The sequence below is a fragment of the Mchenga conophoros genome, linkage group LG18 (assembly GCF_057382185.1).
Source record: "Mchenga conophoros isolate Kocher_MC1m ecotype Shallow Benthic linkage group LG18, M_conophoros_male_GT1.1, whole genome shotgun sequence".
Lineage (NCBI taxonomy): Eukaryota > Metazoa > Chordata > Actinopteri > Cichliformes > Cichlidae > Mchenga > Mchenga conophoros.
In genome coordinates, this window is record NC_140543.1 from 11,225,965 (window position 1) to 11,250,162 (window position 24,198).

General features: G+C 40.0%; 1 protein-coding gene across 1 annotated transcript; it reads left to right on the forward strand.

Moving 5' to 3' along the window:
- Positions 1 to 475: 475 nt before the first annotated feature.
- gipc2 (GIPC PDZ domain containing family, member 2) lies at positions 476 to 23,705 on the forward strand. The gene is made up of 6 exons (XM_085253860.1): positions 476 to 1,085; positions 16,575 to 16,760; positions 20,507 to 20,687; positions 21,093 to 21,205; positions 21,368 to 21,449; positions 22,599 to 23,705. Exons 1-6 carry the CDS (start codon positions 810 to 812, stop codon positions 22,748 to 22,750), a joined length of 990 nt encoding a protein of 329 aa, XP_085109986.1. The 5' UTR covers positions 476 to 809; the 3' UTR covers positions 22,751 to 23,705.
- Positions 23,706 to 24,198: the final 493 nt, after the last annotated feature.

Consider the following 24,198-nt stretch of genomic DNA (forward strand, 5'->3'; position numbering starts at 1 on the left):
TAAAGACACTGGATAAACCTCCAGGAGACCTCCACTAGAGGTCAGCTTCATTGTGCCGTCAGGTAGGAGCTGTAATAATAACATGATTACTTGCTAAATTTGGCACGTTGCTTGTTTTTTGTGTATAAATATTGGCATTTTCTAAACAAGAAAAATCACGTGATTGCCCTCATGATTAAAGTAATGGTTCCCTCCTTTTTTACAGTTCCTCTGTGACAAAGTAATGCTACCTTTAAACATATTTCTCTGAGAAAATGTGACAAAAACGCACATTTAGAGCGGGGTTTCAGTCATATTTGGGCACGTTTGGAAAGTTTTAGTATTAGACTTACTGTTTTGGTTTGAGTAAAGTCTTGGTAAAGGCTGAATAATTGAAAAAAGTGACGCTCCTCCCTGTGCTGCCGTACAGGTGCACCAGGGATCCTTCCCTCCCTCTTGAGCCCTGGTTCGTCCCACTGCGCCTGCGTCCCAGGGCATGCTGATAGGCATACAGAGCAGCTATTGTTAGCCGAGGACCGAGCAGCGGCGGCAGGTTGTATCAGGGCTTATCCAACTCACCCCCCTACCTGTTGAATATTTACACGGTTTATTTGCAAGCGAGGGCCGAGTCGCTATCGAAGAACAAAGTTAAAGAAGTGGCCAGCTGAGGAGAGGAAGAGTGGTGGAAGGAATGAAGAAAGGCTTTTAGGGAAGGAGGAAGCAAATAAAGGAGAACACGAACTCAACAGGTTAGCTACTTCAATGTTATAGCAGAGGCTCGGATTTTTTCATCCCACATCGAAAAAGATAACCCGAAATAAGAAAAAAAAATGCCGTTGGGACCATGGAAGAAGAAAAACAAGTCAACAAAGGAGCATTTGGTGGAAAACGAAGTTGTCAGCGGCGGGCACACAGGTGCGGGGAGCTTGAGTAAATCCGCGGTGAATGGAGCGGGGCTCCCGGCGCCACCTGCCAACCTGCGGCCCAAACTGGTCTTCCACACGCAGCTGGCGCACGGAAGTCCCACCGGCAGGATCGAGGGATTTGGCAATGTCAAGGAGTTGTACGCGAAGATAGCAGAGGTGTTTAATATAACTCCACCTGAGGTAAGATCTCACCTGTTGTCACAGGAAGGGTGGGGGGTGTCAGTGATTTAGCGCTGCGTTTAGGTGTTGAAGCTGGATTTTACAGGGAGTACGTGAAGTATGCTAGCACACTTGGTAGATGTTTAGGAAAACACGAATGTTTTGCCCTTTAAACCTGACAGGTAATTTAACTTAAATACTTGGGAAGGTTCAAAGGAAATCACTGATCCAATATTTCAGAAAGTTAAGAAATTAGGGGAAAAAGTACTTTTCAAATTTTTTAAAAAGTGTAGCTGAACTTTTTCAAGGTTTATGCTATGAGCCCCTGAAAATGGTTTACATATACACAACAGTAGTGTAAATGCAGGACTTTGTTGGCAGGAAGTATTTAGGAATAAATAGTACTTTGAGTTACGGAAATGATCTTTCTTCCAGCTCACGATGTCGTAAATGTGTGACAAACAAAACACACTTGACATGATTATCAGAACATATAACATTTAAAAAACAAAGAAGAAAACCAAAATAGATGGACACAAATACAGTCCCAGACATGTCAACAAGACATATAAAATCAAAATAAACCATATGAGGAATGACACAATATCAAAACCATAGAAACTTATTTCCAAACTCCTATTTCTATGTCAAGACTGACTTATTTTCTCAACTATTCACATCACCAGTGTATATAATCCAGTAGATTACTAGTTTTTTGTTGTTTTACAATTACAGTGACTTCCTCTTCAGAATAAGGACTTTCCCCTTCCACTCTTAAAGATCTCACTGCTTCTTTCAGGTTGGGCTAAACACTTTTTATAAGTGGCTTTTCTGAGAGTGTAATTGCGTTGTGGCCATTAAAAGTCTATGATTGCCTCATGTTTGTAAAGACACACCCTGCTCACTCTAGTGTACTACTCTGTACACCTTAAACCCTGTAAAACCATGGGTGCTACATGCAGTCACTTGATGCCTTACAAATGAACATGCATCTATTTTTAGATGCTGTTTTATTGCGGTAAAACACGAAAGCTCTCAAGACAAAAGTGTGTTCTACGTCCTCCTCTGAAGTTGTACAGTTTAAGCTCTGGTTTTAAAAGGAAAGCGTTAGTGGCATTTGTGTCTTTTGTTTACCTGACGGGTAAAGTGCATAACATCCATCATGTCGTTAAACCGAAATCACCTGCCAGGACGTCTTGGGTTCTGGCTTTCAGCCTGATGCTATTTGAATATGTTAACACCCAACTCTATGGGTGTAGCGTCTGAGTCTGAAAAGGGAATCCTGTGTGGAAGTGCATTAGTACCCAGCAGGGTGCGACTCAAAGACTCACGGTTCTACAGAAGTCTATGGAGAACCGTTCTTGGCTCCTTTTCCCATTGTTCTTATTAAAAAGAATTTCCCAGTGATTTTTTTTTTTCAATCACTAGTTTTTGATATTAGGCCTTCTGGCATTGGAAATACACAGATATTTACTCCTAAAAGCCTGCAGGGCAAGGGGGAATACATCCAGAAGCTGGAATAAAAATTTCAGGAACATATTTTCAGAGCGGACCCTGAAGTCCTACGATTTTGCTCATTTTCTTCCTCTCCTGCCTCTATATAAAGGAAGTTGAAACACAGCTTCCTACAAATGGAGTAGTGACCGTTTTGATAGTGTAGGTGTCAGGTGATGGGTTTTATTACGCAGCGTGAAGCTTTTTTTATATGAGGTGAAATATTGAAATACTGAAAACCTTCAGCTCAAGCTTCACAAGCCAGTCGGTGACGTAACAGTGGCTACATACATCTCTTGCAGCATCAGTGTGGCAGACCTTAAACCAGATCTGACCCACAGATCATCTCAAGCTGGGCGTCCACGTCTTAGAAGGAAAAAAAAAAATCCTGTTCATTATTTTTGGTTCCAGTGTAATGAAAGGCTAATTTAAATATTCACTTAGCATTTGGGTGGTTTTTAGAGGTACGACTATACGATATTATCACAACACTTAACTCACGATAAGCTATTATTGCGATTTATCACCTTTTTTTGCCTGCAGATTCTGCCCATAAAGGTAAACTTTATCAGTATTCATTTTATCTAATAACAAAGTCCTCAGTCTTTCTCTCACTTCAGTCAGTTTTATTGCTGACAAACTGAACTGTTTGTATTACAGTCTAGTCCAGCTTAACTGAATACAACCATCTGGGGACAACAGTACAGTTCTAGCTATTCTGAACCATGCAATTTGTAAAAACTATGCAGCTCCTTCAGGAACTGAAGAATTTGAAACTAAACTAACTAAAAAAAAAAAAAGTTTTACGTTAAATTAAAAAGTGTTAAATTGAAATAAGATAAAACACATTGTCTTAAATTAAAATAAGTCAAATATCCTGTTGTTTGCTGCCCTAAAAAGTTTTCTTCCAGCATGAGGAGAAAGTGTGAAGCCTATATGAGCTTTGTTCAAATGTAACAATTATTGGATAAGCAATAAAGTGCTGATCAAGAAAGAACAAGTATGAGACCATAAGTCTGTTGTTTGCCTTTCCATTAAAAAAAACAAACTTTTCTTCAGGGTTGTATTTTAATAACTGGTACCTTTAAAATGGCTTCAAAATTGGCATGCAACAAGGAGTGCAAAGTAGACTGAAATTGCATTTCTTCTAGCTCAGCACAGACATAACAAACACTGCATGTCAACATTGTAGGCGGAACTTATGATATGGGAGTATATGCACATCTTTGTACTGAAGAATAGGAATTTAAAGTCAAACATGGTGGAAAAAAGTTTAAAAGTGATAAACTAGTGAGTGCAAACCAACTCATTTTAAGCTCCAGTTTAAAATTCACGCTGACAGAAACGCACTCCTTCCTCCTTCAGAGGATGATGCATGGCAACATGAAGCTGTATCGAGACAGATTACGTTACACAACAATTACAACCACCTCATTCAACAGGCGCGCAGTAACTGGAAAGGAATTTGTTTCAGTAGCATTGGTATACAGTGAATCACGTCATGTGTAGATATACTCCTGATAATGGCGTGCCGCTCCTCTGAAACTCTGACTTGATGGAATAAAACTATCTTTAATTAATCTTAATCCCTCAGTTTTTGTGTCTAAATGGCATTTGTCCCGTCACGTTCATGAATGACCCTCGGTGAGGAATCTCCTGCCTCTGTTTGAACTTGTCTCATTACAACAACTGCCTCACAGCACGTTCAGAGACTGAACTCTCACTGCGCTTAAGTACCAGCCTCAAACCTGCTCCTCTGTGACTTGTTTTATGACCACGTAAAGGGTGACGAGAGAAAACCTGCACTACAGGGATCACCGGAGATTCACATTGACGCTAGTTTATTTAGATTGCTGTCACACTGAGAGATAAAGAGTTATTTCCTGCTAATGCCTCAATGCTTGCCTAGCAGGTAGCACAGGAAAAAAAATTACTCAATGTCAACATACTAAGTTATGCCGTTAAGCAGTTATCTCACATTGATAGCAGCCATGAGTGTTTTTAGGTACTCATTAACCATTTCTCTTTTACTGTAAAAGAATATAAAGAAAGCCAGTACATTTCTTTTCTGGCTTTTTATTTACAAAATGTCTTATCAATCAGACCTGTGACATTTAAATGGAGACAGAGCGAGGGAGTTAGATGTGATAATGTTTCATGGACTCCACGGCTTTTACCACAGGAAGTCCCTCGTGTCCGGCTCAGTGGGCACAGCCTCAAATCTAAGCAGATAAATTGTCCCAGAGGACCCAGGGAAGCAGCTCTGCCCATGGCCTCCTCCTTCCGTAAACACCACCAAACCTTGTTGCACTGCAGTCTGAACGTGGCTGGTAACAGGATCAGCAAAAGACAGCAGTAATGCTAATTTAAAGCCAAAAAAGTTTTGCTTTACAGGAGCAAAGTAAGAATGTCAGACAATATTATTCAGTATGGTTGCTGTATAATATCTTATTTTGTTGCATTTGCCCGAATTATCCATCCATTCGTTCTCTTCCGCTTATCCTTATCAGTGTTGCGGGGGGCTGGAGCCTATCCCAGCTACCATAGGGTGATAGGCGCGGTACACGCTGGCTGACACAGAGTGAAGGACAACCATCCATACTCACATTCACATCTATGGGGAATTTAGAAAAGCCCTGATTCAACTAATTTGCCCAAATTATCATTAATGTTTTTCCTTGTGACATCAAAGTGTTTTGTCTGTAAATTACCCACAAATCTCCCCCTCAACAAACAAAGATTTTAAAAAAGGCCATTACTGCTAAAGTCTAACTGTTTTTTTTTCTCCAACGTTTCCAAGATTTAACAAAAAAAAAAATCATGTATTATTTCACCTTTGTTTAGCTCTCTATTAAATTAACAGTGACATCTTTTATCTGGGAGTGTACACTCCGAATACGGCGTAATCGTAACCTTAATACATTTTATTTATATACCATGTTTAGTATTTTATTTTATGCATTTCTAAAGCACACAGCAGACAGGACATTTTACTGTTCAATATCAGCTAGTCAGTGTTCTCTGATGGAGATCTACAAAAGGGGATGACACTTAGAGAAGTCTAAGACCGGTTTATGTAATTGTTTTCTGAAATGTAACGGAGCTTGTTGTCACCCCACCCAAATGGATGATATAACCAACAGGTTTTATGTTTTAGTCTTCAGCTTTAATTAACGTTGACCTATTGTGCTAGCTTGATATTTTATTTTCTGGACGGTGCTAGAGTAGCTTTGCATGAGTTACAGTTTACAATAAGCCCCACAGGTCCTTTAGCCATTAAAATGACAGATTTTTCAGTTTTGACAATGATCTGTATGCAATGCTTGGCTGGTTTTCTCCACTAAAATAAAGCTCTCTCAAACCTATACCTGTGACTTTTGACCAGAGAATCCAAAATATTGTAATAGAGCCGTTTATCACTGGGACTGATGATTTAACCGGGAGAGTTTTGTGCTTGAGCTTTGAGTGAATGAACATTTTCTGTGAGGAAAAATAAAATGATTTTGCAGTTTTCAGTCCAGTTTTATCTGGAAGTACTTGAAGGTAGTGGCAGCGAGGTGTATTTCTCTGCCAGAAAGAGCTGTTTCATGCCGCTTTAAGAGATGTGAGCATTTCCTGAAGAGTACATCAAGAGGCTGTGAGATTTTAGGTATTGCTAAACTGTCAAATGCAGTTGGCACTCAAAACCGACTATCAGCCGTTATTGGATGTGCCATCTGGTTTAGCTGTCATAAAGACCTTTGGATCTTTGGATTTCATATCAACATAACATTTTTTGCTTTTTTGAAAGGCGTAGTCTTATGTTTTTATAAGCCACTAAATAGTTACATGTTTGTTTTTTAAAGGTTAAAATATGAGCGAGTCAAGTCGTGTTTTCCGGTAATTTTTAGGGTAATTGTGTTGCTTAAAGTTTTGGACATCAGAATGTTTTTTGAGTTGTCACAGCTGTGCAGCTAGTTCGATTCATTTTATACTCTTTCTTTTATGTTTATTCAGTTACGTTTTGGCTAAACTGTTAAATCGAATCTATATTTTTATACTTTAAAGTCAACCATCCTTGTAAATGAAGTTATGGAGGACTAAATAATGTAAGCTGATTTATTTGGAGCTGGACAGACTGTGGTTGTTTGTAAACCAGTCGCTCTGTGAGGTTACATGAGATCTTGGCTCAACCAGATACAAATTATGTCATGAACAGTATGAACAGTGGTGTTGTCTTCCTTGTTGTGCCTATAATAGGTTACACATTTCTTTCCAAGAAACGGTTGCATTAAGGCATGTCTCAGTTCACTCTGAGCCTCTGTTGTTGTGCTTTTAATTGGAAGCTGGGTCATTTTATGGAAAATCATTCAGCGTTTCCCACCTGACCCACTCAAAATCAGCTGATTCCTCCCCCCTCTTGTACAATAACTTGACTATATGTTACAAAGCCATGCAAAATTTTGCCATCACACTTTGAATATTTGCAGTCATTATTTTAGCCCGCATGAATCGTTACATACAGGAGATGGCTACGTGAAATTTTCAGGATTGTAAAACGGATTTAAACTCTGTTAAAAACCTGCAACAAAATCAGTTTTATATCCTGTTTTCATGACATTGTGATCAAAAGCAAAAGAAAAATCAGTTTTTGCTTTTGTAAAACTGCTTGAAACTAAACTAAACAACTTTGTACAACTTGAGTAAACAGAATCTCAAATTTTTCTTCAAGAGTCTTTTTTTATTATATTTTTTACCACAGTACAGACTATAAACCAAGATAAGAAAACAGTTTAAACACACATCTCAAACCTGCCCCACCCTACTCTTAAGCCGTTTTCACACCTATGTTTACTCTGGTCCAAAATTGTTTTGATGAGTTTGTAAACTTGTGCATTTTTCTCCTGGTTTGGTTTGTTTTCACGCAGAGAAAAATCTAAGTTGACTATGAGCAAACCAAAATGCATCACTACAAACCACGTGAGGATGTTCAGGCCGCTCATTGGCCAGATGATTCTGGGACGGGAGCAACAAAAGTAAATTCAGGGAGAAGGTGACGTGTTCTGGACTATTAGACAACGCTGAGAATTTACGTTCCTTTCACGGCTTGTGCAGACTTTTTAATATCTTTAGCATCTTCCTGCATTCAGAGTACAAACAATACAGGACATTTTTAGCCCAAACTTGTACCGTAAACCTGGTATTTTAGTTCGAATCGGATCACGTTCACACCAAACATGAACCACTCTGAAGTTCGTTTGGAACCACACCGAGACCACTCACTCCAAAGGGTCTCGTGTGGTTGTTTTGGTCCAAACCTGAGTGCGATAACTGTGTTTACACCTACACGAACAAACCGCACCAAGAGGGAAAATTGATTAGTTCGATTTAATTGGAACTAGAGTACCAGATCAAAGATCTAAACGTAATGATCTATATGTTCTCTCAGTGGTAAATAAAAATAAGTGGCAATTTCGTCAATTTCGGCAATTTTCGTGGCAATTTCGTCACATACCTCTAGTACCCTAATTGGTGTTTTCTCTGGTAAATTATCAGAAACAGGATGACACATTAAGGGTACCACTGCTTGTTTCTGTTCCTCTGCATCGCAGACATGAAACTTGTGCAGTTTGGTCGTTGTACAGCTGATTCTGAGTGGGTCAGGTGACAGGCATTCACTGAACTTTCATCTATGGCTTTTGCTGAACGAAGTCATATTGTCCAAGTCACATTCACATTCATGTCTGAGGAATAACTTTGTTACTTTTTTATCTCACACTAAAGCCGAGAATCAGTAACTTGATCTAGAAAGCAAAGAGCAGAGGAAGATTAAAAAACAAACAAACTGGAATCGAAATAAAAAATGGCTAAACGCATACTAAAGCAAACGCTTTATGATGACTAAGATAAGTGTGCATGCGTGTTATGAGCCACAAATGATACACCAATATGATATTACAATCTTGACGTGCTCGTTCAGCTCAGGTCAAAGTCTGTTTATTGGACTTACACCCGCAGTGAGTTACAGCCTCAGGTGTGGCCCTGTGACGTTGCTTCTTGTCCATCTGATGAGCAGAAAGCACTCAGCCATTTGCCTGTAGTTTGAATATCTGGGCTACGGTCGTGCGAAATGGACGTATGCCTTGTTGTTTTTGTTTTCCTCCAGGTAGTTCACAGCCAGACGTTTCTTAATCTGGTGCTGCTGGTGGAGGGTAGTGGTGGTGTAGTAGGGGAATTAGGTGAAACAATCTTATTTGATTGGGCTTGAGTCTGTTGTTTGTGTTACTAGGCTCCAGCACTCACTTCCTGGAGGTCGTAAAAAACAAGCCAAGTCAGGATAAACAGCAGTTCAGGTTGCCCAGTTGTAGACTGTTTGTCCCATATTAAAATGACATGGATTAGAATGCTTAGTAGGTCTTTTATTCATGCATAAAAGTCCTTCTTCTTCTTCTTTGTTTTTTTTTTTTAATCGAATTGTGAGAAATAATGCAGACCTGTTACCTCAACAGTATGCAAACCAACCAAACCTGCATACAGGAAATGAGGAATGAGTGCTTTTTGAAGTGAACATGTTTCCCTATCAGTGCTTTTTTTTTTTTTTAACTCTTATCTAAAATCTTTAACTTATTTCTGCCACTCAATGTTATAAATAGGGTGATCGCAGGCCCTTTACTATGAAGCAAGCTCAACATAGCCAGGTTATCTTTTCTTTATCTGTGTTCATTTACCCTGGCATTATCAGTCAGGCTGAGTACTCACACGAATGTGGTTATCAGTTCAATAAGTCAGTGATTTTTTTTTTTTTCTTTTTTTTTTTCCCAGCTGAATGACAGATTATTCTGAGATGATCAAACTGTAAATCATGTGAGGAGAATAAACAAAAATATGGGCTGAAAAACAACAGAGCTCGCATAAGATGAGATAAGATGAGCTTTACTGACAAACTACTACTTGAATGAAAGGGTGAGTAAAACATCAACAAAGCAGAATCAAAAAGTGACGTGTGCTTAAAGTGTTTATGTCACTAAAGACTGGATAGAGCTGCTGTACTAATAAAGTCTAACCCCAGAAAGGAAAGTCCACAAATACAATTTACCAGTATCGGAGCTCTGTCACTAAGACACAGGAGGATCGGATTAATTACAGTAAATTTGTGTTTATGTGAGTGCCAGACAGTTTGGGGCTTATTTTTAAAGAATCCAAATGTGGGCTTAGTTACAAGTTTATTATAAGGTCAGCTTGTTCAAATAGTTAATATTGAGGCTTATAGAATAATAACATTTAAACTTGTTGCAGAAGACAGGAAAAGTGCACAAAATATGTTGTTTTTGTTGTTGTTGTTTTTTTAAGAATCTCTATTACTTATCGATTCAGACCTTTTTACTGTCCGGAGGTCTGAGGCATTTCTCAGGAATGCTCGCGCTGTTTTCCAAAGAACTGTCTGGTAAGCAAGCAGCAGTTTTGCATGTGTTGCCCTCTTATCTCTGCACCAAGTTACTATGAAGATGTATGCTGATAAAGCAAGAGAGCGCACAGAAAGCGAATGAGATTCAACGACTTTGAGCTGCCAATGAGGACGCAGTATGCTGTTGATTGACTTATAGTAAATGCACTAGTGGGTTACCTAGGCAACCAGAGGTTTTTAACGTCAGAAAGTGGCCAGCGGTCGTCCGACTGCAATAGTAATAATCATTTATATTGTTTGATTAGCTTTAGTTTATAGAAATCAAAACAGGTGAGTCGCACAAGAAGAAATGTGCCAACACAGTGCAGTTTATGAGCAATGCCAAGATTTAGGTTGGATTTATTGGGACCAATCTTGGCATTAGACGCCACACAAATACACTCTTCGCCTCACATCTGATCCTTGTAAGTACATTGTGAAAGTACAATATTTATACAGTAGTTGGCCACTTGGATCCTGGCCATCAGATCTGCCACTTGTTTTTATGAAGCTTATAATGATCATTATTTAGCTAAGTCTTTTCAGCAGGGATTAATTTAAGGCTTTGTTTTTTTTTTTATTTGGGTAACTTATTCACAGCTGGTGGGTTATTTCCCCAAAGTTTATTTTTTAACCTTCATAACGATCAATCCTCTTGAGCTGAAACTGTTATCGGGACGTCCCAGTGGGATCAGTATTATAAGAGCGACCTGGCCAAGTTAAACACCCCCAGCTTTGCTTTCTAATAACATGCATTTAAATGATCCTGCAACACGATTCCAGGGAACATGAGCTTACTGGTAATAGTGGTTCATTACACATGTGATAAGCAAATTAGCAGGAACTCTTGTCTGTGTGCTCATCGCATGCCCGCAAGAAACGAGCTAACGAGGAGTGCGACGCTGCAGAAACAGACCCCAGGTGTGTGCTCACTCTTCACTGGACCACAGCTTGTTTTTAAGCGACTTAAGTGGTTGTTTACCAGCTGTGGTGGAGTTGTTGTCACGGCAACTTCATTTTTCCATCGGCATCTCTGGAGGAACCGCGTGGAGACAAAAACAGCCACGGGTGAAAAGAAAACTAGTTTTCGTTATCATCTATGATGGGTGTGGTGGTGCACCAGAGGAGAGTTTAACCTCAGGTTGTTTAACAGCCTTTAGGCCGTGAGCTCTCTGAAGCAGTGGATTAAAAAAAAACAAAAAAACAAAACAAAAAACACATCCAGGTATCTGTGGACTGTTTCTCATCAATTATTCTTCACCAATAAACCAGCTAAACTTGGCTTAATTTCAACTAATACAGCTTATTCTCAGGAAATTAGAGACACTTAAATGGAAACTTACTGTCCAGGTTTCACATCAAGCTAAGAATGTGTTTCAACATCAATGAACCGTCTTCCTCAAAGTTAATCTTTAACCTGGGAGGTAAACATGATTTATTTTCAGTGCACTTTCACACTGTATAAAAATCGAATCTGTTTTCCGTCCAGAGCAGGGCTGTCAGACGTGTTGACTGAAAGCTGGACGCTCCAAAGTGGCACACTAAGATGGTTTTATAAATGTGGAAGCTGCAGTTGGGTCACAGTAACCTGACGGTTTTCAGTAGAACGTACTAATACTCCCAGTCAGGTGATGTTAGCATTGCTACACAGATGTGAATATGAATGGAAGAATTTCTTTAAAAGCCATTTCAAGCTAGGCACCAGTTTAACTCTGCTTGAGCAGGTGATCGTATTCCCCAAGGCTGAGTTTGAGTCCAAACCCTTTGCTGCACGTCTTCCTCCCCCACTTTCCTGTCCTTCTCTATCAAATAAAGGCAGTGTTTAAGATAGCCAAGGCTGCTCATCTGTTTTGTAAATGAAATGTTCCTTAAAAGAACATTTACATCTATTTGTTTACATTAAAATAAACCTACGTTACCCGTCCATCCCCATGAACTAATGCCAGTTTAAGTATTCTAGTCAGCACATGCTTTTAAAGAGGGACCTATCCTGCTTTTCTTTATTTTCTGTCATGTGTGTGGTGTCAAAGTGGCGGATGGTTATATTTAAATTATGAGGCCAGTGTATTTAAAGTAATATCTGTGAGGCAAAACATCAGGGATCAGATTACTGTAAAAAGCAGGTCTAATATTGTGAGGTTGGCCCGACTGTTGGGACGTGGACAGCAAGGGTGAAAATAAGTTCAATTAATGTGACATATGCAGGTAAAATAAACAACTGATGTTGTGAATTGGGACAACAGAAAAAAGAGAAGTGATGATACCAAATGTTAGCTTTCCATACTTATTAGTTTGCTAATAATAATAATAATAATAATTCTCTGGAGACTTTGGTGGTTTTTCCAGCCTTTTCTCAGAAGTTATTTATTTTATTTTATTTTTTCAAATCACTTTATCTATAAAACTACTTAAGGTATGTCATCCAAAACTTAAATGGACTTCAGCAATCTGAAAAGAAAGAGTAGCTGAAGTTCAACATCGAATCCTGAGAACTTGAATTTACTTGGAAATTGAAGACCTGTAGAAAGAACTAGTTTAAAGATGGTAGAAGTAGTCGAAGTATTTTCATTCAAGTTCATTGTGGTATTTAAAAAAAAACATCTTCAATTTGACTTTTCTGGAAAGATTTGGTGTTTGCTTGTAAGATATCCAAAATGTGTGATGGTGTCCAGCCTAAAGTATCCCCCAGTAGAGTGTTGTGATGGGGGATCCAAAGACCATTAATCCAAATATATGTTGAAAACAATTGAATATATGAAGCTAAGATTTCCCACACTCAATAGATATGTTCAGACTTTGTAGCATAATATTTTTATGCTAATCTGAGGCAGTTGAGCAAAAAACTGGTGCTGATTTGACTCAGAATGACCCATCTGCCCTCTCCACTCTGGACCACACGATCAGGGCTGGATTGTTTGTCAGCCGGGATCAGAAAGATCATGTTTCAGTTAATTAAAAACAGGCTTTTCATAATAAACTATGCTTTTTCTGCACCACCTTTCCAAAATCACCCCTCCCTCAGCCTTCATCCTGAAGAGTCTCACATCCGCAGTTAGGTAAATGATTACACAGGCCTAAATGCTGATGGATGTGGTTTCCTGCTGGAAAACAGCCACACCACAATACACAGAGCTTAGCTCAGCATTCCCAGTTAAGCCCTAAAAATGCAAAAAAGTAACAGCAGAAGATGGAAAGTGTAAAAAAAAAAACACAGCAGCTTATGAAGGCGTTACGTATGAGTGAGATCCCACTTTGAGCTTGATGCTTCCTCTGTAATCTTTCTGACCCTCGGCTCTGCCGTTAAAAGACTAGAGGCTAGCTGAAGAGGCTGTAAATTGGCAGCGGTTCAGTTGCCAAAGAAACAGGTTTCCTAAGCTTTGAGTCAATACTGCTTCAATGCCGGGGTATACTTCAGAGGCAGGTGCAATTAGGGGCTCTATTTTTCTAGACTTACCTTCTATATATATATTTTTAAAAGCGAGGATAATAGATCTGATTCATACAGTCTAGATGTGGAGAACAAAAGGTGGAAATTGTTATTTTCTCATTTCAGCTGCTCTCTTTCTCTGTTAATAGCCGGTTAGTCACACGTCTATTTCCATCTATATTAAAGTGGTTTTATTATGCATATTTCCATGCTTTTATTCCTGGACTCTACAAGAGTAGCTTTTGTTTTGTTTTTTTTAAACAAAAATTATAGCTTAATGATTGTTTTTAAAAAAAAAAAAAGAAAAAAGAAGAGATACAAACTAGATACAGATGTCAATGGTTCAGGGTTTTAAATATGTATGAGTAGTTTGACTTTTCAGCTTCTGTGTGATTTTATGCAGACGTTGGTTGAAAATGCCTGTGGTAGGTATATGTATATATTTGTTACTCTTTATCTTTATCGGAATGTCAACAATTTAGACTTTTGAGTGCAGATAATTTATTTAAAAGCAAAAGTCAGTAGAGAAAACGAGTATATCGTATGTTATCGTATATCAACTGAAATGTTTTCTTACACAAACTACCTGCATTATATTACCACAAAGAATTGATCCGCGACACAGTTTTGTCTCTAAATTGTAACTTAAATCTGATTCGGTGAGTTTTTAATCCTCTTGTTAAGGACACATGACTAGCTTTGTCTTGGATGATGCTGAGCAGATTGCAGCGCCTCTCTTTTGACTTGCCCTTTTTCCATGTGGTTATCGGGGCTTTGGTGAGCGTGGCAAAGGCCGTGGGAGGTGTAGTATCTGTTCTTGTGAGTCAGGGCGTCAGAGTAGAGGCTGTGCGAGAGCGCGTGATGCTGCTCATCGCAAAGTAGCGACACTCGCAGCGTCAGCAGGCGGCCCAGCAGGAGGAGAGGAGTGCTGAGAGCTGCCTGCCTCTAATAGAAGCAGCTTAATGCAGGCGGCAGCCTCGGTAATCGGGCGTAGGCGTTTGCTGCCAGTCCTCCCACCCATGCGGGGGTAACACCCTGGCCTGGGCTGGGTGGGGGGGTTTAAAAAAAAAAAAAAAAAGCTGTCAATTACAGTTTTTCTCAAATGTTAAAACACAAAAGCCAATCCTGTAACCCAAATGACCAGTAGTCTAAACACATTTACTAAATGTAGCCACCATATTCCAGTACCATAAACACATGTCACATGAAGACACAAGTCACAAAACACAACCCTCTGTACTCATAAATCTAAACACATTTTTCCTTGCTAAAACACATGTTGCAAAACAACTCTGCTCATATTCTCAAATGAAAGCCCATGTGATGCAAAATGCTTGCCACAGTCACCAATCTTTGAACACAGGGAACACACCTGGCGTCATTCACTACACACAATGACTCAAAATTGAAGACACTTGTTGCTAATGCTGTACCCACATGTAAAAGCAAGTTCAGAGTGCACAGTATGCTGAAGATTCCAAACAAGCACAATGGATGAAGGCAGAGTCAGGGGAAGAGGAATTTGATGCAGAGGAGGGAGAAGAGCTGGCCCTGGAAGAAGAGGAGCAGGCCAATGAGGAAGAGGAGTTCAAATGAGAGGAGGAAGAGGAGCGACCAACGAGGAAGAGGAGAAGGCCAACATGGGAGAGGAGAAGGTCCAGGAGGGAGAGCAAGACAACCTCGCACCATCATTACGGACGAGATGCGAGCAACAGCTCAGCGACATGATGCCGCACAGTGATTGTGGTGTGTGTGTGGTGTGAATAACGTAAATAAAAAAACTTCACACCCTGTTCATGTTTTCAAGATTACTGTTGTGTGCAATAGATTCTGTTTTTGCATTGAGTTGTGTTACAGTAGTGTACGTACATGCAGGATTTTCTATAGATTTATACTACTCATATGAAACTCACAAATCTAAATGCCTAATCCTCTGCAGAGATTTACGACGATCCGTTACTGTATAGTTTCTAAAATATGCATTGGCAGTTATGAAACAAAGAACCTTCTCACAAATTGAGCATTGTGTTTTCAATTGTTTTGCTGTAGTGTGTAATGCTGTGTATAGTGTTTACAGTTTTGACAGCTTCGAGCTGCTCTCTTGGTGTGGGAGTTTGAGTTTTGCAGTGGGAAGGTGTGGTTGTGTTTATGTAGCTTTAGAGAAGGGTGTTGTGTTTGGACATTGGGGGACCTGGTGGTAACGTTTGTGACATGTGTTTTAGCATTTGAGAAAAACTGTAAGCTACAGTACACCCATCGCCTCCCCTTCTCCTGTACTTCTACTTTTTCTCTCTGCCTTCTCCTCCACTGGCCTCCCTCCATTATAATCAAATTCTTTTATAGTCTGGTAACCCAAGGCAACCAAAAGAGGCCGCGTCAGCCAATGCGTGTGTGAATAGCACTTGTCGGTACACAGGAGGACAAAGAGGCCCAAACAAGGTCAGCCTCACTGCCAGTGACTGATTGGTGCACAAAGGTCATCCTGCAGATAAATCTGTACGAAACATTCCCGATCTGCAAGTCAGCCTCTGAATCCTGGATCATTTTCTCTTGCAAAGCTGATCCCGCAGTCGAAGAATGATGCACCACTTTAATATGAGCGCTGGTAATAAATCTGGATAAAAGCAGAACTTAGCTCCAGCTTAAATGTCTGTGTAGGTGAGTCAGAGCAGGATAAATGATTCACAAGCACTGGACTCTTCCTCCTGGGTCTCACTGTCCAGCTTCTGTCTGAAGAGGAGTTAAATCAGGCTCCTTCTGGTCTATCATGTTTCTGGTGATCGTGTTGCCCTTCTTTCTGTCCTGGTGAGGTGTGAAGCTACACAGGAGTAAAGGTCATTTCCCCCATTTGCTTCAAACACGATTTAAAATGCAGCTCGGACTATCACCGATTTCACCGTGGGGTGGCAGAGGGCATAACCGCATAACTTAGCAGCTGCTATGAACACAGAGCTCCCTGATGACTTCTGCATTTAGCACAGTGACACAGCTCAGTCATCTACACTCCAGCAACTTTGATTTTGGAGTTCAGCTCAATTTTCATGCTGTGATTAAAAACAGAAATAATTTTTTCAAATAATTTTTAATTATACGAGATGCAGACTTGGATGGACCTCATCTCACATGTGACATATTAATGATGTTTCTGCTTCTTTTCTGTCTACAGATCCTCTTCTGCACTCTCAACACACACAAGATAGACATGGATAAGCTGTTGGGGGGGCAGATCGGCCTCGAGGATTTTATCTTCGCCCACGTTAGAGGGTTAAAAAAAGAGGTAGAAGTCTATAAATCGGAAGATGCTCTGGGCCTCACAATCACAGACAACGGAGCCGGCTACGCTTTCATTAAGGTAAGAAGAAGGAGCAGAGCTCCTCACAGTGAATGCATCACAATCTACCTTTAATTTGCATTGATGTGGAGTTATGTAATGTGATTAGTTAATACAAGGCTAGAAGAACGTCATCTGTTTCCCCTACATATACAGTGTGTTTGTGCAGCTCATTTCACACTGCACAAGCTTTCTCAGTAAAATATTAAGCAGTGAAAAATAATTAAGTTTATCCTCTGCAAATATTATGTTTGCCGGGTACTTTGTGACAATAATAAATGATTAATATATTGAGGTGCTTCTTCAGTGAGTCTCTCGTCCGGCTTCACCATTTCGGACTGCAGCTGTTTGCTCTGTGCACAAGAACCAGATCTCCACCTGCTGCAGGGTCCGGTTTGAGTGAGACTCCAGCTCACAGTCGACCTCCAAAGCAGGTGGAGGACTACTGTTCCCAGCAGCAGTCCAAGATGGTGGAGTTGGAGCAGCTAATTAAGCTCAAGGACCGCTACAAGAGTAGTCACAGGAGGGGAAGTGCCAGGGCTAGCTGGTTAGCAGCTACTGAATTTTCAAAATAAGAGAAAGGAGCCTGGCATGTATGATCTTTCTCTGATGGATTTATTTGGAAAATCCAAATTTGGAAGGAGCTTTTCTCTACTAATAAAACTAGTCGTACTAATGCATGTAGGGTCGCCAACTTGTGGGATTGGGTCACACCTGACTGATTATAGCGTCGTCCTGTGTCTCAAAACGCAAAAAGAAGTGACAATGCCTTTATCCAGCTAATCCCAAATGACCACTCTGTCAAACACACCCAACCTTGTAAAAAGGCACCACAGTTTGGTCAGCAGCCTGACTAGGATTCTCAAATATAAATTTCTTCCCAGTAGCATGCTTGGACCAGTGTTATTTGGAATAATAACGGCAGACTGACGACGACCTGGTTGACAACCAGAAACCAGGATAGACGTATCTGCTTCCTCAGAAACTGATTCCAACCTGCCAGCATTACAGCAGGGCAGACTACCTGCACACACGATAGACCAGTACACACTAACCACTGATTGTATGGATTTGTTCTTTTGTTTTGTTTTTGTAACCTGCACTGGTGTATTTTCACTGTGTGATACCACGTGTACCAATACGTTGGCGGCTCTATGAACATTTATCTTGCTCATTATACTGTGAGCAAGATAAATGTTCAAAGAACGTGTGCATAAACCCTTTAATAAACATGTTGATTATTTTTGTAATGAACCTGTAAATCATCTTGGAACAGTTGATTTCCACAAAAAGAAAAAAAAAAAAAAAACAGCACACGAACATGTGCAACCCAAACAGCAAGTATTATACTGAACAGTGATGATGACATACACGCTCTCAGCTTTACCCACTTAAATAACACACGCTCATAATATATAAAGTAAACAGTAAAGTTAAATAACCTGAGAGCTGCGTGTTCATGTCACATGGATGTAAGTGCTGACTGGCGCAGGTTCCTGCTTTGAGTCTTACTGTCCACATGCATGCTTCGTATTGTCGTCTACTCTCTTCCCACTACATGTCATGTCTTTTTTCACTCTTTGATTCAAATACATGTGAAGAAATAATCTTAAAATATAAATTATTGCTCAAAAGTTCAGGATCACCCAGAAAATTTCATGTTGCTAATATTTAAAAAAACAAAACAAAACATACTTTCACTCATCAAATGAGTTTCAAATAAGACGAGGAATGTAGTCAAGACATTGACTTTTGCTTAATGGTGATTTAGCTCATATCATTCTAACAAGCTGTGAGCAGAGTTGAGAACCGGGATGGGAATCCAATTCATAGAAGTGGATCCAAGTTGTCTGAGCTCTTGGAAACATATGCCTCCGAGCTAGCAATCCCTTTCACCAGTGCTGGCATGTTTTACTGACAAATGATGTCAAACTCAAATCAGTGGAGGTTTTTCACATCGAGGTCGTCTGCAAACCATCGTTTTTTTTCTCTGCTTCTATCCTGTGTTCACTTTTCTTATTGATTCTGAAAACCTGTGCAGACTTGACTAAAATAATTTGGACACAATCACCTGCCCTCTGCATTAAAGCCATTGGAGCTCCATTGGAGCCAGTTTCCTCCTACAACAGGGCAATGACACAAAGAACAGCTCCAGTCGAGCGGCATCCACAGTTTATGGTTTGCAAAGTTCACAGTGATAACCTTCCTTGTTAAAAAAAAATTCCCTTTTAGTACTAACCCCTCCAAATTATCATATTTTTCAGACTGAACTGACAGACCATTTAAGCACTCCTCCATCATAGTCTTTATTTACTCGGTTTTCACCTTCCTGTGTCCTTTGCCCACATGAACCATTCCTTAAAAACCAGCCAGCATGCTGGAGGCATCTCTTCCACCACTGGCGGTGACACTGATGTTTTGCAGGTACCATTTAATGAAGCTGCCAGCTGATTTATTTCTCAACCTATAGACTTGTGGATGTGCATGTCGTCTTGGTCAGTTTGGCCTCCCACTCCTGCTTCTATTCTGGTCGGAGTCAGTCGGTGCTGTACTGTGAGACCAGGAGTACATACAGAATAACATCGGTTCATTAGAACAAGAATACTCTGGGATAGATTGGTTTTTATTTGGTTCTGGGTGTGCATCAGAAATGACATCTTTATTTATTTTTACTGAGGTGTCAAAATTCATCATTAAGGGCACTAGGGAAAAGATTTATTAGGCATGACACGTTTTAATAAAATGGAAAATAAGGCTTATTAACCCTCTGAGGTTTAAGTCTTCATTGATAATAAACACTAACTGTAATCCAGTATTTATATTTTTTCCCAAAAAGTTGTTTTTCTCAGTTTTTCTGCAAAAAAAAAAAAATATATATATATATATATGCACGCGCACACACACACACACACACACACACACACACACACACACACACACACAAAAACAATTAACGAGATGAAGAAAACGTAACATAAATATGCTAAATATATAAAAGTTGACTAAATGTTCTGTTAATGTGAAGCTAAGCGCATAAATAGCAACACATACATTTGAATCAGAGAGATCATATTTCGGTCTCTTGTATAATAATATCATAAAGTCTCGGCCTGCTCACATGTGCCATCATGTGATGCTGCAACAGCATTGCATCCTGATGACCTGACTGTGTTTAACACTACAGCCTGTGGGCCAGTGAGGTGATGCCGTTGTAAGTTGAGTGATCTTTAATTAAGTCGGACTTAACTTGCTGGACTTTTTCATTATTAATCTGTATGGAAATTGAATGATTTAAGCTTCTCTCGGTTTCTTATTTCACATCCTTAACGAGTTGTGATCTCTTGTGAGGATCACTTGTCTACCCCTGATGCTTGTTTTATAGCTCTGTGTGAAACGTATGGAGGGAAGAGGCTCTAAGAGTAGTTTTATGATTCTGATTCACCACCACCTGAACCCACAGCATGACCTCCTCTAAAAAAAACCTCAGACCCTGGTTATACTGACATTCAAGGATTATTCTGGATCTTACTCTTTTAATTAAAAATGGAAGAAAGTGACCTTTGTTGCTCTTCGGATTTCCACAGAAGTATGTATAATTTAAACATCCACAGGCTCACAAACAGCGGATAATACCGGTCTGATCCACATGCACTAGTGTTCAAACAAAAAACGAAACCCTCAAACATCAGCTTTCCGTGTAGCTTTTATGCCATCCTGTAATTACATCACTTTTGTTTCCTTTTTTCTGTGCTCTCTGTATGTGGCAGCGTATCAAAGACGGCAGCGTTGCGGACAATGTGAAGGTGATCTGTGCTGGCGACCATATAGAGTGCATTAATGGGCAAAATATCGTCGGGACGCGGCACTACGAGGTCGCACGCATGCTTAAAGACCTGCCCAAAGACAAGCCGTTCACCCTGAAACTGGTCGAGCCCATGAAGGCTTTCGGTAAGTAAGAAGCAGCATCGACTCAGAAGCTTCAGCACATTAAACAACTGATACACATGGTAAAGAGACTGCGGGCCAACTTTGAGGAGTATACAAGTACACTTTCTCTCTTGGACAAGTTGTCATATGTGTTTGAGTTTAGGTTGTTTCAGTGTCATGTCACAATCCTGTCAAAACAAGGTGCGGCCTATGAAAGATCTCCTTTTACCTACGTTTTGACACCAGGCTCATGTCGCTGATAACTTCACAATGCAGTCACGTTTAAACACTGCAGCGTGGGCTCTGCATTCCTTTCAGGGAAATAAACAGTTTACAAAATCAAACCTGTTTTACCAGGTTTACAAGTTCAGAACAACACACACGCACACCGTGTCTTTTACTTAATATTGTCTTCTCTATTCACAGATATGCTTGAACCCCGGTCAAAGGGCGCCAAACCTGCCGGTGAAAATAAGATCGGCACAGGGAGGGGGACTCTGAGACTCCGCTCCAAAGGTCCGGCTACTGTAGAGGATGAGGTGCGTTTCTCTCGAGGAAATAAGTGTTTATTTTGAATTAATGTCCAAATCTGCATGAAACAAAGGCACTGTTGTCAGGTGTCCTTGTACAAGGGCTGGGTAGAGTAGTGAACGTAATACGGAGCTCGGGGATTAACGCTTTGAGTCGTGTGTTTGTGCTAGCCGACAGAATTTGAGGAGAAGGCCGTGAAGAAAGTCGATGACCTTCTGGAGAGCTACATGGGCATCAGAGACACTGAACTTGGTAAGGATTGTCTAATTTAAAGTTTTATTTTTCCCCCTACTACTACTACTCTGCTGGCCTGTCAAGAATAAAGGGTCATAAAAAAATAAAGCCCCAAAATAAATGTTAAGCCGGGTATCATACTGCACCCACTGTTCGCCCTGGGTCTTTATCAGTTCATCAGTCTAAGGTCCTCATATTCTGCAAGATTATAGCAGGAAGCTGTGAAATTCCATCATACCTGTAGTTCCTTTGGGATTACAGGCCTCAATCTGATCAGCTGATGAAGGTTTTGTATTTCCAAGAGTGTAGTGCAAAGGACAATTTAAAGAAGACATACCAAAAAAAAACATCTATTTCACTTAAAAACATCAGCAAGAAAATTAGACTTGTTCTAAAGTATTAATATTTAAACAAACAAATAGTTAAAAGTTAATATCCAGCTGTGGCTGAAGTACTCAGGTTTCACTGTGTGTCCACTCTGACAGTTACTGCATGACACACAAACCCCAGAGACAAAAAACAAACAAACAACAAAACAAAGAAATTTATTGTGCTTGTTCGCCGGCTGAGGCTGAAGAAGCAGGAATGTGGGATTTAAACCGAGGCGACATTTTATTAGCAGATAGTAGAATGCATAGGGAATGCTGAGCCACCAAATCACACAGTAAGATGCTGTCCCAGATTCAGAACGTGCTGGAAAATCTTCTCACTCTCTTATTTATAAACTCCTGGACTCTTATTTACAACACTTCCCGGTACCAGATTTTTAAGAACATGCTAAGAAATATATTTCCCCTGAATGATGAGCTGGTGTTGATGTTTCTAAACAAGAAAATTCATAAATGGAGATTTGGGGTTCAACCAGTTCTCTGTTGCAGTTTTATAACTGCTGCTTTCATACAAATTTCAAGATGTCAGTCAGGCAGTTTGAATTCTTGATGGCAGAGTTGGGAACACATCTAGGGAAGCCGAATAATAATTACAGAGCATCAGCATAAATATTTGCACACGTTCGGTGTGTAAAGGCCTTAAATGCAATAGATGGATTTCATTTAAAAAAGGAAATAAAATATTTCCAGTTTGCGTAATGCCTGAATTCATCTTCTTAAGAGCTCTCGTAGAGGATTCTCAGTCTCGACGCTCATTTATCTCCTCCTCTCTCTCCAGCTGCTACGATGGTCGAGGTCGGACGCGACAAGAAAAACCCGGATGAATTCGCCATGGCGTTAGACGAGACCCTCGGAGACTTCGCCTTTCCCGACGAGTTCGTCTTTGATGTCTGGGGCGCCATAGGAGACGCCAGGGATGGAAGACTTTAAATTTGCAGCTGCCTCCTCCCTCGTCGCATATTCCACAAACACACACCCCAAAATCTTCATAATCTCCGAAGTCAACTGGACAAACTTTAAATAGCACCACCCAGGAGGGGGGGTGGATGCAGTGTCCCGCCCTCTCTTTGTTCTTAGGTGTAGCTTTGCTCTCTGCCAAGGCGTCTTTAAAAGTCAGGTTTAGCGCATCAGCACTTCTTTTGTGTAATTGTTACACAATTACACAAAAGAAGTGGACCCACCTCCGGCCTGCTGACATTCCAGATGTTGTGTAAACCTCAGCGATAGAACAGCTGCAGTTTGAAGCTCACGATGCATTTAAGTGTCGTCCTGCAGGGGTCTGTTAAATGGTACATGCACAACCTTAAATTTTAGAGTTTGATCATGTTTTATAGTAGCTGTGTGATTTTTGAATGTTCAGATGTATTGCACAGCTTTTTATAGGCTTATTTTTATATGTGGAGGTGCTGCTGATTTTTACAGCAGCAGCATTGTGTAATTATCAGTCATAGTGATTGTAGCAATACTCCTCTCTCTCCAGAAACCTGTTAAATCGTTTAAATGATAGAAGTTGCCCTTACGACACATCTCGAGCAATACAGAGAGGACTTTTTACTTGGAACGCCTTTTGATGACGACACACATTCCTCATATTTCTTTTTCTCGTCTTCTGTTAGGTCTGTTCAGCGTTTCTTTCCCCCTGTAATTTATTTTATAATAGAAAAACCAGATGCTGTAAGACTTTCAAAGATGTGGCTCGACATGAAGGCCACGTCCAGATCAACTTCAGTCTGCAGTCTTAAATAAATGCACTTGTATTAATGTAACTGCACCGGCTGTCAAAGTGAATTTAAATACAGACTGATTACCGTCATATTCTGATGTTAACTATAAGGGATCACTTTTGTTGCATAGACAATAAAATTTTTACTGTTAATGTGACTGCTGTGTCATGAATGCATCTGGCTCCAGACTTGGTTGTGCATCTTCCTCTGAATATTTGCAGTTCATTGTAGCTGGTAATGTTTGAAAAGGCTTATTTGTATTTTGTAGTTTTTTTTTAGTTTAGTTTCAGTTTTAGTCTTATTAGTTTAGATTTACAGGGTGTTTCTCAGGGGTAGGATTTGGGTAAAATCTGAATATTATGCTTCGTCACACAGGTAGTGTGGACAAATGTTATCAAGCTGAAAAAGGCTAAAACTTTAAGGACATTTCTCTTTTTTTTATATTTTAGTTTTCCACATTCAAAAACTTGTGTGGGTTAGTTTTAAGATTATTTAGTCACACCTAGTTCAGTTTATCCTTTTTTTTTTTTTTTTTAAACCAGGAGGCCGAAGCCTATCAAAGAGGAGTACAGCCTACCAAGTCCCTAGGCTATTCCTGCTCCCATTCACCTACAACCAATTTATAATCAATTAATCTAACTTGCATGCATTTGG

Coding starts and splice junctions, on each gene's coding strand:
- gipc2 (XM_085253860.1), top strand. CDS start 810: ATGCCGTTGGGACCATGGAAGAAGAAAAACAAGTCAACAAAGGAGCAT. Junction 16,761..20,506: donor CCGGCTACGCTTTCATTAAG/GTAAGAAGAAGG, acceptor TGTATGTGGCAG/CGTATCAAAGACGGCAGCGT. Junction 20,688..21,092: donor CGAGCCCATGAAGGCTTTCG/GTAAGTAAGAAG, acceptor CTCTATTCACAG/ATATGCTTGAACCCCGGTCA.